Here is a 16,049-nt window from a genome sequence, read left to right as displayed (position 1 = left end):
TCACACACACACACACACACAGGCATACACACACACACACACACACACACAGGCATTCACACACACATTAAATAACAAAACCTTTAAAATGAGAGGCACACACTGCCCAGCCTGAGTTCTGTGCTGCTCCAAAAGCAGGGTTCTCTGGAAATGCTACTCCCAGGACAATGTCACGTTGAGGGTACAGACCAAACCAGAAAACTGTACCCATACGCAGACATGGATTCCACAGAGGGAGTTCCCATCACTCCTCTTAGACCTCCAGAGCAGCTATGGAGAAGCTCCAGGGCCAACAGGAAGGCACGCCTGACCCATCACAGCACCCAAAGGCCAGTTTGTTCACACCCAGGGACTCATCTCTCGTGTGACCACTGTGTGCCAGCAGGGGGTCAATGCTTCACCTCTGAAGCAACACTGAGACTCGCATCGAGGACCAAGAAGTCCCTTGCCAATACCCACAAGTTTGGGGTTCAGCCCTGCCCAGTCCCACCACCAGCCAACCAATCTTACTTCTTCACTTTGGGGTACTTCATCTCTGCAAGGGCGTTTGTGGCTTCCGTCTGCTTTTCCTTAAGGTGCTGGGGCCACATGTTGTCAACCCAGTCCACCAGGTCCACCTGAAAGTCAGTAAATTGTAAGCACCCTCGTGCCTCCTGCACATTCCAGAAAGAACTACCCCTCTGCCCGAGGAGTCCCTGGGTGCCTTCAGCTAGGCTGCCTCACCCACGCCACCCTGGATCCAACTCTGCTTCGGCATTTCCCCACCATGCCCTAAGAGACCAGACTCAACCACGCCCACCCAGCCATTCCATCTCACACCCATTCCATCTCAAACTGCAAGCAGCCTAGAGTCAGGCCTCGTGGCAAGCAAGTGGGTGGCAGATGAGGAAGGAAGGGGCCATGAAGGCCTTGGCATACCACAGTGGGGCGCTTGACTAGGTGCTCCAGCTTCGTGTGGCTGAACTCAAGGCTGATGACATTATAGAGTTTGTCCCGCTGTGCCTCTGGGGTCTCGTAGTAACGCACAAACTGGGACATGCTCATCTCGGTACCCTTCTGGGTGTTCACGTCCATCACATCCACCAGTCGGCGACTCCCTGGGGAGAAAACGTACACACCGTTCACTGACCAGCTTAGGACTCCAGATCCCATGAAGAAGCACTTCTCCTCCCCTCCCCGCGGCATCCAACATCTGCTTCTCCTACAGAGCTTGTCACTCTCCTCACCGCTACTCCAAGCCAGCCAATGCCTGTGGGTACTGGCTCGTTTTTTGTCAACACAAACTACAGTCAGAGGGAGCCTCAGATGAGAAAAAGCCTCCGTAAGACCGGACTGCAGGCAAGCCTACAGAGTAGTGGTTCTCAACATTTCTGATGCTATACCTCTCGTGCTGGGGTGACCCCCAACCATAAAATTATTTTCATTGCCATTTTATAACTAATTTTGCTACTATTATGAGTCATAATGTAAATATCTGTGTTTTCCGATGGTCTTAAGTAACCCCTCTGCAAGGGGCTCTCTGGTCAGCCAGCTTAGCCTACACTCACTGAGATGCCTGTCAGTGAGAAACTCTGCCTTATAAAAGCAAGGTAGATAACTAACTCCTCAGAAGGTACCCAAGGTTGTCTGCTGGCCTAGAGAGACAGACTGGCAGGCACCCATGCATACACACACATTCACACAAGGTCTCATTTCTGGAACTAGAAATCTGGCTCAATTGGTAGCATGCTTGCCTAATACATACAAGGTACCAGTTTCAGCCTCATGCATCATATAGACCAGGGACACCTTCTGTACACCTCTAATTCCAACGCTCAGGAGGCTGAGTAAGGCAGGAGGAGCACCATGGGTCCAAGGCCAGGATAACTTTCTCAGTGAGTCCCAGGCAAGTCTAGACCCGTCATCAATAATAAATAAATAAATAAATAAATAAATAAATAAATAAATAAATAAATAAATCTAAGGAGGAAAAAACACTAGTCTGTGAAGGCAACAGATAGCTTGGTTTCTCTGAACCCCAGGCTTCATCTTATCAGCCCTTCTGCTAGACTGGGTGTGAGGAAGAAAACAGACGATTCCTCAAATAATTGGCACAGGGTCCAGAATGTAACGATGCTTCATTACCCCCAGCACGGATCTCCACAGCTGAGATTATACTGCTTTCTTGTCTGTCTTCCCTGCGCCACGGGTGCTGGCACCTCACAGTTCTACAACACGACTCTGGAGAAAGGGGCCTGGCTTAGCACAAGCTAGACGAGTAAGTATCAAGTATGAGGTGGAGCCCATGTCACCTACGAATGGCAGCTCAAGGCAAAGAGCAGGTATCTCCTGATGAGGACAGTCCAGCCTTCCTTGTCGGCCTCTGACAACATCCCAGAGAAAAGGGAACCAGCTCTGAACAGAGACAGACCCTCCAGGTGAGCACCGGATCCCACCAGCAAGCAAACCTTTGACCTTTCTTGGCTCATCTGTGAAATGGGAAAACAGGTGTCTCTGGAACTTCCACCACGGAGGGGAGCATACAGACACAACGCAGCCTGCCAAGTTCCTGGTGATTCCTGAAGGAAACTGGCGCCTCCGTGTGTGACACTCGAGACGATCAGGACTGCGGTGGGAACCCCAACATCTGGTCTGAAAGGACCCTAATTCCTTACTATCTCAGTGACAAATATATGGTCCCTGGAGACTTAGAGACCCCCAACAACCAAAGTTGAACCCTTTTATTCACCACAACCTTCACCCAGAGACACACAACCATCTCAGGGCCAGCAGTCAATCCAGCCCATGACCTGCTTTTCTGACTGCTTGGTTTTGGTTTTGGTTTTTGAGCCAGTGAATCCTGTAGTTTAGGCTGGCCTCAGCACTGCAGCCCAGAAGGAACTGGAACTCTTGATCTTCCTGCCCCCAAATGCTGAGATCACAGCATGTTTTTCAGAAGACAGAGCTCCTTACATAGCCCAGAATGATCTCGAACTCAAAACCCTCCTGCTATGCTCTCCCGACTCCTGGGGCGGCACAGGCACACAATGCTTGGCTCTGTGCTTTTTTGACCTTTGTTCCTTTTAAAAAGAGGATCTTGCTATATATTATCCTGTCTGGCCCCAGAACTCACTATATAGTCGAAATTGACCACAACAACTCTTGATGAGGCTGAGCAGTGGTAGTGCATGCTTTTAATTCCAACACTCAGGAGGCAGAGGCAGGCGGATCTCTATGAGTTCGAGGCCAGCTTGGTCTACAGAGCAAGTTCCAGGACAGCCAGGACTCCACAGAGAAACACTGTCTCAAAAAACCAAAAAACAAAAGCAAATGCTGCAATTAAAGGAGTTCATAGCTGAACTCAGCACCTGCCAGGGTTTTAATCCTTGATTTCTTTTATTTTTTGAGACAGGGTCTCACCAGGTGTCTCTGTCTTGTCTTGAACTCACTGAGATCCACCTGCCTCTGCCTTCTGGCAAAGACTTGATCTTTATTCCTCTAGAAAGTGTCACGTTTCTCTCACTTTCTGACCTTGCATGTGCCTTCAACACTTTCACACCGATTTTCTGTTCCTTAATACTGAAAGCACACTTGACCCTGTCCCAGACACAACCAACACATGGTTTGTGGCTTGGACAACTCCACGGACTGCTCAAAGTCTGCCTTCGCACACACAACATGCAAAGTTCAAGGTTTTCCCGAACATCTTGGTATGAAAGTGAACATTGCCGGGGTTTGGGACAATCTAGCTTTGCTTGAGGCTTGTGCTGCAGGAAACTGTACAACGACTGTATGTCAAAGGCCAGACCATTTCTGAGCGCCTCGAAACGTCACCCCAGAAGAACATTTTTTATGTTCCTAAACGCAGTGGTAGAAAGACTATTTCACACTTGTGAAAATGATTGAAATCGGAATTCCCAAGTCCACATAGAAGGTTGTTTGGCACCAACCAGCAGGCACTGATTCTGTACCACCCACGGTGACAGAGCTGAGAACCTGCGGCAGAAAGTGCATCGCTCACAAAGCCTTGAATGTTTGCTTTCTGGTTCTTTCCGAGAAGTCTGCTGACCCTTGCACCAAATGGCCCTCAATGAACCTGAACGTGGAATCAAGTTAACAGCTCGTCACTTTCAACACTTCCTGCTCAGCTCTGGGCAGAGAACTGTCCCCGGAACAGCCCAACGGCCGGTATTGGCGAGATGGAGTACCTCTCATGAAGTAGAAGCCGAGCTCTAAAAATAACTCCTCAAACACACAGAAGAACCTAGGTGTTCTTATCTGTTGGATTCAAGGTCTGGTTTTCAGGGCAACCCTGAAGGAAAGCGGGACCAACTGCTTTACAAATGAGGAAGAGCACAGCCATACTCAGAGCGATGACTCCTGACTCCCCCGGAACATGCTCTTCCTATCAATTACAGTGTTGCCCTTCGCTGAGCCAGGCAGCACAGGCACGCCCCCTCCACAGGCAAGCCCCCTCCACAGGCACGCCCCCTCCACAGGCACGCCCCCTCCACAGGCACTCCCCCTCCACAGGCACGCCCCCTCCACAGGCACGTTCATAGCCACTGCTCTGTGAGGCAGAACTCCACTTATACTTACTGGACGCATGAAAGACCGCACGCTTGGCCAACTAACGTGCCCAAGCATGCCCAGCGGTACACATAGCTGGGATTTGGAGCTAATTCATGGCAACACCAGGGCTCAGGCTCTAAAGCTGCCCCGGCAATGCTGCGTACGTATTTTTACCACATGCCAAGGCTGAAGAAGATTAGCCTTGCCTTCAACCATTCCAGTTTTCAGTGGCTAGTTGCAGCCCTCGAAATACTAGGAAGCAGACCCGAGCTAAAACTCTTTGTGTTTGCACTGGGAAGGTGCATATCCACCAGGGGGCATCCCTGGTCTTTGTTGAAGATTCAGGCCACACTTGACACAAGCTAGTTTCTTAGCAGTCGAAGGGCCTAGAACCAGTGTTGTCAGAGTTCCACCTGAGAGAGAACCCGCTACTGGCACCCACAAATCCTCTTGCCCTTCAGACAGCCTCCTCTTCTGTCCACCTCTCTACCCTAACTCTGCTCGGGATCCAGTAATTGCATTGCAGAAGGAGCAGGGATACAAAGTATCACCATTACAGCCCCAGAGGCTGCTGCAGACCCCAGGTACCTGCCAAGTGGAGGCCTGAATGTAAAAGGTGCACAGAGATACACAGAGGCAAAATACTCATACATATAAATTAAAAAATATGTAAATAAATAAAATACAGGGCTACAAAGACCCTGCCTCAAATACAATCAAAGCCAGGTGTGGTAGTGCATACCTTTACTCCAAGTGCTTGGGAGGCAGAGCTAGGAAATCAGACCTCTGAGTTTCAGGACGACCGAAGCTACAAAGAGAAATTCTACCTGAAAAACTTTCTCAAAGAATTAATAAAAGCCTTCTTACTTAGAACTACACAGAGAGCCAGGCAGCAGTGGCACACACCTTTAATTCCAGCGCTCAGGAAGCAGAGGCCGGCCTGGTCAGCCTACAAAAGTTGAGTACAGGACAGACTTCAAAGCTATACAAAAAACCCTGTCTCGGGGGTGGGGCTGGGAAGAACTATACAGAGGTAGAAGAACCATTAATTTCAATGCTTGGGAAGCAGAGGCAGTTTGAGAGACCAGCCTGGTCTACACAGGGAGTTCCAGGACAGCCAAGCCTACATAGTTAAGACCCTGCCCCAGTAAACAAACAAGCTACAGCTAGGTGGTGATGGCGCATGCCTTTAATCCCAGCACTAAGGAGGCAGAGGCAGGGGGACCTCTGAGTTTGAGGCTAGCCTGGTCTACAAAAGATAGTTCCAGGACAGGCTCCAAAGCCACAGAGAAACCCTGTCTCAATACATCAAAAAAACAAAACAAACAAAAACACCGCAGCAGCCCATGTTGGTATGGGACAAGGAAGACAGTCAGGATTCAAGCCACATTCCTGGGCTTTCCCTTAGAAAATAAAATCTCTGAGAGGGATCATTAGTGTGGGACCTCTCTTAGAGCCAGAGCCGACACGCTACATTCAGACTTCATTACTCAGCTCATTTCCCAGCAGTGTGATTAAGGGAAGTTGGAGTAGAGGGGTAAAATGTGGTTTGAGGGGTCACTGGGGACAGCTTGTCAGTCTGCCTGAGCTGGGTATACACCTATAATCCAGCATTCAGGAGGACGGAGAGTCTGAGGCCAGCATGTGCTACATAGTGAGACCCTGTCTCAAAAACAAGAACTGGGTCTCTGAGGAAGAGCCTCAGCGCTATAAAGGACAGTTCACCAAGGACACAGACAAGTCGGCTCAGTCGCAAGACAGAACCAGGTGACTAGGACAGGCCGCCGCTGGAACCCAAGAAAGACAGATCCACATCATAGGACCTCAGGGTCCTCAGTCAATGGATCACCAGAAATTTCCCCGCCTGGGAGCAATGCCTGGGCTTCTTAAGTAGTCCAGCAAGATCATGTTCGCCTTCCTCTGACCTCTCTCTCCCTCTGGGTCTCATTGGCTCTCTCAGCTCACAGACTGCTCATGAATCCAACAGACTGCAGCTGCAGAAATAAACCCGTAGCCCTGTGGCTCCTGATCTGAATCAGGCTCTGTCAGTCAGTTCCAAGAGTTGTGGGCTCACAGCCAGGAGGAGGCTGCCCAAGGTCACCTTGACGCTAACAGGAAGCACGAGCAAGCAGTGACCCAAGTGTTTAGAAGGGACACAGCTAAGTTCTACATCACGGCGCCGAAACACCATTAATCACCAGGGGACTTCAGAGCTGGCTTTTACACTGCTTCTAGAAGTACCTGCTCATCCATCTCCCGCCAGTAACATTGTTAGTTAGATGGGATAGTAAGTGCAGGTTTGTACATCCCTCTGCTTCAGTTTCCAAACAGTGACACCTCGGGTTCCCCTCCTGCCCTGACAGAACTGCCAAAGGCACGTGCTAAGCCCAACAGCCAGGGTGCCCCACAAAGACTCCGTTCCAAAGTGAAGAGTGTAGGAAAGGGAAGCCAGCCCAGGGAGACACTGTGACTCAAGACAAGTCTCCCCAGATCTAGACATTTATGAAGCTGAGATGGAAGCAAAGGCCCAACTCTCTTCTGGACACTCATCGTCACACCTGCAAATGAACTGCAGGACTGTGCCCATGCCTCAAGACGCTGACCTTCACGGACAGCAAGCGTAAGACCCAAGTCCAAGGCAGGCTCACCGGGTAAAGGAGCTGACTGCCAAACACCAAACCATACCTCCAGTCTTGAGTTCTGTCCCTGGAATCCACATGATGGAAAGGGCAGTAACAGACTCCTGAAACTTGATCTCTGAACACCATACAATCATACACATACAAAATAAATTTCAAAATGTTTTTAAAAACGAAAAACAACAACACAAACCTAGACAGATTAACAAGCAAATCTGATCTAAATGTAACCACACAAGGAAATCAGAAAAGTAACCTAAGCCAGTGACAAGGAAGCTTTCTGGATGATGGAGCCTGAGAGCCAGCCACAACACTATACAGAGGTTATGAAAACCCACTGTATGACAGCAATCTCAGCACTTCAGAGCCTGGGGCAGGAGGACCACCACAAATCCAAGGCTAGCCTGGGCTATGAAACCCTGTCCTCAAAAGGTTAAAAAAAAAAAAAAAAAAAAAAAAGGGGCTGGAGAGATGGCTCAGAGGTTAAGAGCATTGCCTGCTCTTCCAAAGGTCCTGAGTTCAATTCCCAGCAACCACATGGTGGCTCACAACCATCTGTAATGGGGTCTGGTGCCTTCTTCTGGCCTGCAGGCATACACACAAAATATTGTATACATAATAAATAAATAAATATTTAAAAAAAAACAATCAAACAAAACAAACAAAAAGCTCTCTGTGTTCACATGGATGTGTGCAGTCTGGGCTCTTACACTCACTGATTATCCAATCAGGGGCAAACGGCTCTGAACCCTCAATTTTTTGTCTTAGTTTTGCTATGTTAGGGTTTACATACAGTAGGTAAGCACTCATCACTGAGGTATTACCAGCCCTGAGCCTTAGTTTTGACTTCTACAAAATGGGCATGAGAGGTATAACTCAGTGGTAGAGTGCTTGCCTAGCAGTTTGAGACACTGGGTTCAATTCCCAAAACCAGGAAACAGAAAAGATAGGAGAGGTCCTTGGCTTACAGTATCTCTGTCAGTGGTGGATAAGGCCATTAATGACAGCCCCCAACTTAAAGTGACTAGACATGACTTTTTTACTCTATGACAGTGTAAAAGAAAAACACATTCAGAAGAAAAAAAATAATAAAAAAAATACTTTGAATTCTGAGTTTTGATCTGTTCCCAGGCAAGCCAGTAATTTCTGGAGGCCAGCAACAGCCAGCCAAGGCTCCTGCTCAGCCCTGTGATCATGACGCTGAACGGCTGGTACCCTACCGTGTGCTGTTGCCAGACAGTGTTTAGGAGCACAGACACAGAAAATGTGTTGTCTACTCTGTTTTTCCTCTAACAATGCTTTTATTAGTAGATGACCCCACCGTACATCAAGAAACACCTGTGTTTACTATTTAAGGAGCTACCCCTGGAGGACAGTGATTCAAGCTGCTAAGAAGCAGTAGGAGGGTATGTGTCGTTTCTCTAATCTGACCATTATTAGGGATTTAACTTCGTATCAAATCTGTCAGATGGGAAGGAATCTGAAATCCCAACTTCTCTTGGGGTCACAATTGAGTGCTCCTGCTTCATGCCCTCCCCGGCCTGAATTTCTGTCCTGTGGACAGCTGGGACCCTCCACAGCTACTTGTCCTATCTTGACTTCTGCCTTGAGCTCAAATTTAATGGTGCTCGGACCCAACAAAACCTACACCCACACCCAAGTCACTTTTCCTCTGGGATCGAACAAAAGCCTCGTCTTCAATGCGCCGAAATTCAAGCTCACATCTGAAGCAGATGGCCACAGATCATCTGAGCAACTCAACGGGCAGAGAGCCAGTCCTCAGTCCTCCTCTGTGAGCTGTGAAAGCAAGACTAAAGGAAGGCTCAGGATCTTTCCCAGATTACAACTGGAAAAAGATGGTGCTGGCAATCGTAATGCATTTGCCAGGCACTCGAAATGATCTCAGTTTACATTCCCAGCATATCAGGATATAAAATAATTAACAAACAAATAAAAATCTATACCAAAGAAATTCTTGATGTGCTTATTAACGTGTGTGTGTCACATGTGTGTCTGCACCAAGTGGGTCCTGGTGATTGAACTCTGGTCATCAGGCTTGGTCGTAAGTGACTTTACCCATCTGACCAAAGTCTACAATTACAAAGCTTTGAAAGGTCTGAGCCTAGGATGGTGCACATGTGACAATTCCAACAATCAAGAGACTAAAGGCAGGAGGACTGAGTTTGAGGCCAGCCTGGGATGGATAGCGAGACCTCTGTCAAGAAAGGAAAGAAGCGGGTACAGTGGCACACGCCTTTAATCCCAGCACTGAAGCAGAGGCAGCCTGGTCTACATAGCTCCAAAACAGTCAGGACATATAGAAAACCTATTTCAGAGCTGGAGAGAGGGCTCAGCTGTTAAAGGCTAGGCTCACAACCAAAAATATAAGAAAACCTAGTTGAAAAAAACTGAAGAAAAAAAAAAAAAGGAAAGAAGTTGGATAGATGGCTTACAGTTTAAGAGCACTGTCTGCTCTTCCAGAGCCGTTATCTTAAATAAACTGTTTCATTTTAAATAAGTAAAAGGTGGGGATGAAGAGGTGGTGATGGGGGTGCTAGCTGTACAAGAGTAAAGACAAGGGATCCACCTCTCTGCATGGAAAAGCTGGGGAGGGGTTGAGTGGCTGGAAGCCCTGCTGGAAGGTGGGAACAGGCAGTTCCGGGGGCTTGAGAGGAGCCAGGTTAGTCAGCTGGCGAGCTCCCGGTTCAGTCAGAGAGAAAATGGATGGTTAGTGACATGGTTCATATAGCGGAGCTTTCTGCCAAACTTGAGTTTGATCCATACAATAATAAATGTCATTTTAAAGAATTAAAAATAACCGGGCAGTGGTGGTGCATGCCTTTAATCCCAGAATTCAGGAGGCGGAAGACTGTGAGTTTGAGGCCAGCCTAGTCTACTACAACATAAGTTGCAGACCAGCCAGAGCTACAGTGAAATCCTGTCTCAATAAATAAATAAATAAATTAATTAAAAGTAACATGAATAAATAAAATGGAGAAAAACATCCAACATCAACCTCCGGGCTTCATATCCTCATAGAAGTCTGTACCCACATACATATGTTCACACACTACACATATATACATACTCAAAAACACAAGAGATCGAACGTTAAGTCAGCCACCTCAGATGTCCAAGATAGAGGAGCTGTAGTCTTTCCCCTAAATTCAGCCTACCGAGAGCTGAGCCTTGGCACACAAAGGCGTGAGTCAAAGTGAGCAGAGAGAAATGGGGAGGCATACTCGGAGCCAGACTCTGGCTCTACTGCCCACGAGCAGAGGAGTTGTTCCCTGAGAGCCTGGGGCTTCCCAATCCAGAATACTGAACAAGTACTTCACAGAATTGCTGGTGAGAACACAATGAACTCATATTGTAAACATTCAGTAGGAGACAAGAGGCTATCACCATAATTAGATCGATGAATACTGAGTGAAATAATTCTCCTGCAAATTTTTTTAAAGGGGCCAAAGAGCATCAGTTGACTCCAGTATCCCTTTAGAGAAAAAGCTAATACAAGAAAACTCCACAGCCATCGCCTCTCCAAGATAAGGTACCTTTCCTGAGACCTAAAGTATCGGGAGAAGGGGTCCAGATGTGGCATCAAATTCCTTTAATCCCAGTACTCTGAAGGCAGAAAAGCGGGATATCTTTGAGTTCAAGTTCTTTCTGATCTACAGATTCTCTCTTTCCAGCCCCTTTACTCCTTGAATACCCAAATACTAGATGTAAAAATAGCCTAGTGTCCTAAAATGAAGTGCCCAGGATAGAGACCCCACAGCCCACCTAACACCCTAGGTTATGGTGGTGTGGTGTGGTGGGGAAACTAGGCTTCTCCAAATAGATTCCTCGTTGAACCAGCAAGTTCCAGAGTACTTAGGACGGAAAGTAGCTAGAAAAGATCAACACACTTTTGAGAACAATCATAGATTCATATTATCAGATTCAACCAATCTCAGATTGAAAACATTTCAGGAAAAAAAATTCTGACCAGGGCTGGAGAGATGGCTCAGTGGTTAAGAGCATTGTCTGCTCTTCCAAAGGTCCTGAGTTCAATTCCCAACAACCACATGGTGGCTCACAACCATCTGTAATGAGGTCTGGTGCCCTCTTCTGGCCTTTAGGCATACACACAGACAGAATATTGCATACATACATACATACATGTTTAAAAAAATTCTGACCAGGCACAGTATGAGTTTAAAATTCATACCTATAATCCCAAAAACCAGGAAGGAGAGGCCAGCCTGGACTACTTCGAGAGACCCTGTCTCAAACACATTTCTGCTTTGGTGCTAGAATTCAGCTTGCCTAGTGCTTGCAGCCATATGTTGGACACCTCAGCACCAAAATAAATAAATAATAACATAAAGCAAATAAAGCGTGTCTATATTGGATGTGTTCAGACTTATTTTCCTATCAGTATCATTACGGCAAATACATCATGACCACTTACATGGCACTAACATTGTACTAGGTAATGAAATTATTTTAGGGGTGCATTAAACTATATGAGCAAATATTCATAGATTAGCCACAAACACCAAATCATTTTATACATGCATGCAGATTTCAGCATCTTCAGATGGTAGTACCATTGGGACTTATAGGCTAAATCCCCCATAGCCTAAGGGACAGTTGTAAATACACTGTGTGAACCTTAACCATATGCTACAATGAAAGAAACAAGAAAAAGCACTCTAAAGAAAATTGTTCACGGGCTGGAGAGATGGCTCAGTGGTTAAGAGCATTGCCTACTCTTCCAAAGGTCCTAAGTTCAATTCCCGGCAAACACATGGTGGCTCACAACCATCTGTAATGAGATCTGGTGCCCTCTTCTGGCCTACATACAGACAGAATATTGTATACATAATAAATAAATATTAAAAAAAAAAAAACGAAAAGAAAATCATTCACTACGTGGCATTACATAGCAATGTGAACTTCCTGAGTGTGATGGACACTTCTACGCAGGTTCTGTAGGAGGATGCTCGGGTTCTTAGGAGACCTCTACTGGGGTACTTAGCAGTGACAGGTCACGATGTTAACCAATTCTCAAGCAGCAAAGCAAAGTATATGTGTGTCCATGTTTATGCAGAAGAATGCTTATTCTGAAGTTTAAAATTTTTCGGGATAAAAAAATTTACTATCTTCCACCCACCTTAAAATCTCCTTTGTAAACACTGAGAAACAAAGGGAGCTAGGGAGGTCCATCCAGTGACAGAGGTCACTTAACTAGCATGTCTGATGTCCCTGGGTCTCATTCTCAGCACCATGAACTGGGAGGGGGATATGGGGTCCTGCGAGATGGCTCAGGAGTGAAGAACATTTGCTGGTACTCTTGCAAAGGATCCCAATAATATCCCCAGTACACACACAATAGCTCACAACTATCTGTAACTCCAGCTCCGGAGGATCGGATCTCTCTTCTGGCCTCAGCAGGTACCAGGCGTGCATGTGGTACACAGACACACACGCAGGCAAATACTCACAGTATAAAATAAAATAACAGAATGAGCTTTTAAAAATAAACTGCCAGGCTGGTGGGATGGCCGAATGCATGGAAGCACTTACTGTCAAGCCTAACAGCCTGGGTTCAATCCCTAGGGTCCACATGGCTCAGGAAGGAGAGCCAACTCCTGCAAGATGTCCTCTGACTACACATGCGAGCCGTGGCGCCAAGCTCCCTTACAAATGCACACATGGAAACCCAGGCACACATCAAAAACTAAATAAATGATAAAAAAAAGTGAACCTACAGACAGACACTTGTGGTGTCTCCAGTGGTCAGAGGCTTGGCTTACAACGGCAATGAAGGGAGGTGACAGAAACATGTTAAAGGGTTTTAAGGCTTAGAGCCAGGCGAAATAGTGCACATTTGCAATCCCAGCGCCAGAAGTGGTGGCAAAAGGATCAAGAGTTCGAAGGCAGCCCTGACTACATATGGAGGCGGAAGCTAGCTTTGATTATATGAAAGCCTGCGGCAGGGCCTAGTTAATTCTCCTGGGATCTTGGCTAGCCCTTGGAGAGGGCATTTCCAAAAGCCTTGGCCTGGCTCCACCCAGCACGCCACCTCCTTGGAGGGCGGTGCAATTATTTGCACCCATATGTTCTCAAGCCATTGTGATGCGCCGTGAGGTGACACAGCTGAGAACTGTCACTGGAGCGCAGCCAAGTGTCAGAAACAGCACTAAATCATTTTCTTCAAAGAGAGCCTGGTTTACTTCTGTCATCAGACAATGAAAAGCCAAGACAAGATTCCAGCCGAGTCAACAAGACAAAGAAAATAAACTAAAAGGCATCAAATGGAAGAAGTACCATAGATAGTCTCAGATACGCGTGGGGACTCACACCTACAATTCTAGCACTTAGGAGGCTGCGGCAGGAGGCTGCCACAAGCCAAAGGCCAGCCTGGGTTACAGTGTAAAAGTCTATTGCAAAAAGAAACAATAATGCAGATAATACAACTGGCTAATTTAAAATAACCTAATACACACACACACACACACACACACACACTCACACACACACTCACACTCACACACACACATACACACACACTCACACACACACATACACACACACTCACACACACACACACTCACACACACACACACACACACACAGTCAGAGACTGAGGAGACGGTTCAGTGGGGAAGAACATTTGCTCTATAAGTACGAGGACCTGAGTTCAAAACCCCAGCACCCTTGTGAAAAGCCAGTTATGTCAGCATAGACATGTGCCCTCATCACCGACCGGCAAATCCTGAAAACTAGCTATTGATCCAGACTGGAGAAAAATGGGGAGCTGCTAGTTCAAAAGAGAACCTGTCTTAACAAGGAGAACCCAATAGAGTAGCTGCCATCCTGCTCTGGCCTCCGAATACTCGGTCAAGGGTATTCACATCCACACATGTGTATGCAACACACACACAGAGAATTTAAAAAACGAAAAAGAAAGAAAAAGCCGATTACCTAGGAGTAAGTCTAGTAAGAGATGTAAGTTGTGGGATTAATCCCTTCTTTTTATTGTGATGATTAATCTCCTTGTCAGTTTGATTGGATTGAGAAACATTGGGGAGGTGAGAGACGGGTTCCTCTGGGTATGCCTGCAAGAACGTTTCCAGACTCCCTGGATCCTGAGGGCTGGGAGGCCTGAATGATTTAATACACTGAAAACCTGAACGGACTACTGGGAGGAGGAAGAACTGAGGAAGGGGGGCCTGACTGAAAGAAGTGGTTAACTAGAGCCCATTCTTGGGAACTGGACGTTGCCATGGCCCCTTTCTGTTACAGTAATACACTGTTTCACGTCAACCACGCGCTGAAGAAGCCCCCAACCACACATACACCACCCCCACCCACTTTCTACCAAACACGCCAGTCCATGTGGCCCTGGACCGAACCCTCGGAGACTGAACCACACTAAGTCTCCCCCCATCCCCAGAGTTGTGCCCTCAGAGTTCAATCACGGTTACAGAAAAGTAACTTATATTACACTCACAGATTAGAATTCAATGTGATAAAAAGCCGTTTTTCCATTTCTGCTTAAAGGAACTCTTAGATGTGTATTTCGTGTTATTTTGTGTCTTGCCTGCATGTATGTATGTATGTTTACCACATGTGTGCCTGGTGCCTGGGAGATAAAAAAGAGGGCATCAGATTTGTGAACCAGAGTTGTGAGCAACCAAGGAAGTGCTGGGAACCAAACCCAGGTCCTCTGAAAGAGCAGCAAGCACTCTTAACCACCTAGCTGTCTCTCCAGCCCCCAATTTTTCTCTGCAATAACAGTGGTTTTTTTCTTCTACTTTACTTATTTGTTTATTTTGAGGCAGGATCTCACTGTGTAGCCTTGGCTGGCCTGGAAATCACTCTGTAAACCAGAGTTCCCTCAAACTCAGAGATCTGCCTCCCGAGTTCTGGGACTAAAGGAGTGACCACCACTCCCTGGATAGAACCGTTTTTGTTGTTTTTAGCTAGCCTGGCCTGACCTGGAATTTTCAGTCCTACCTCCATCAATCCTCAGCCTCTTACACTGCTAGGGTTACAGAATGCGCATCACTGCACCCAAACGCAGACTTGCCAAAACTGCAACCAGATGATTCTAAATGTCATAGAGAGAGTCAGGGTGTGTACAGCTCCACCATGAGTGTTGCCAAGCATGCGGAGGCCCTGGGTTGATGCTCACATGCAAAATAGAACTATGAACTGCAGAGGGTGATACGCTGAGTGTGACGGCAGACTCCTGTAATCTCAGCACTCACACTGAGGCAGGAGGACCACCGAGAACTCAAAGTCAGCCTGAACTACTAAATACTGAGTTGAGGACCAACCTGGACACAGAGTGAGATCTTATCCCAAAAAAGCAAAAGAAGAAGAAAAAAACAAAAACAAAAAACCTAACCACGGACAGGCTGATAAACAATGGTAAACAAGATGGCTCAGAGCAGAGAGGCTTGCCACCAAGCTTGCTGCCCTAGTTCACTCCCCAGGACCCACACAGTGGAAGGGAAGAACAGCAAGTCATCCTGACATGCACACACGCCCCTGGGCATTCTCAATCCCAAACACACACAATAAAGAAATAAAGTGTATGTAAAATAATTAAAAGGACAAAAAAAAAAGCCTACTACAAAGCCTTTACAAAGTTACCAAGACAGTTAAGCTTCAGTGTAGACTGGCCAAAGGAACAGACCCCAACACGAAAGCACAGGTTCCTGATGCCAGCGGTGCTCTGCAGAGAAGCTACCTTTCATCCACAAGGATTTAAAAAAAAAAAAAAACAATTTCAGATGAAGTTGAGATTTAAATGAAAAGTCAATGAGAAGCTTAGAAGAAAAAGAAGAGGAGGAGGAGGAGGAG

General features: G+C 46.8%; 1 protein-coding gene across 3 annotated transcripts in view; it reads right to left on the bottom strand.

Annotated features, from left to right (window-relative positions):
- Positions 1 to 16,049, bottom strand: part of Kdm2b (lysine demethylase 2B) — a 128,248-nt gene that overhangs the window by 97,305 nt on the left and 14,894 nt on the right. For all 3 annotated transcript variants that reach the window (XM_005344431.2, XM_013350053.2, XM_005344432.3), the window contains exons 5-6: positions 919 to 1,097; positions 511 to 617 (exon numbers count right to left, since the gene is read on the bottom strand). In XM_005344431.2, coding sequence (XP_005344488.1) covers positions 511 to 617; positions 919 to 1,097 — 286 coding nt within the window. The remainder of the gene's footprint in view (positions 1 to 510; positions 618 to 918; positions 1,098 to 16,049) is intronic.

The sequence above is a fragment of the Microtus ochrogaster genome, chromosome 2 (assembly GCF_000317375.1).
Source record: "Microtus ochrogaster isolate Prairie Vole_2 chromosome 2, MicOch1.0, whole genome shotgun sequence".
Taxonomy (NCBI): domain Eukaryota; kingdom Metazoa; phylum Chordata; class Mammalia; order Rodentia; family Cricetidae; genus Microtus; species Microtus ochrogaster.
This window is presented reverse-complemented; position numbering and strand designations above follow the sequence as displayed.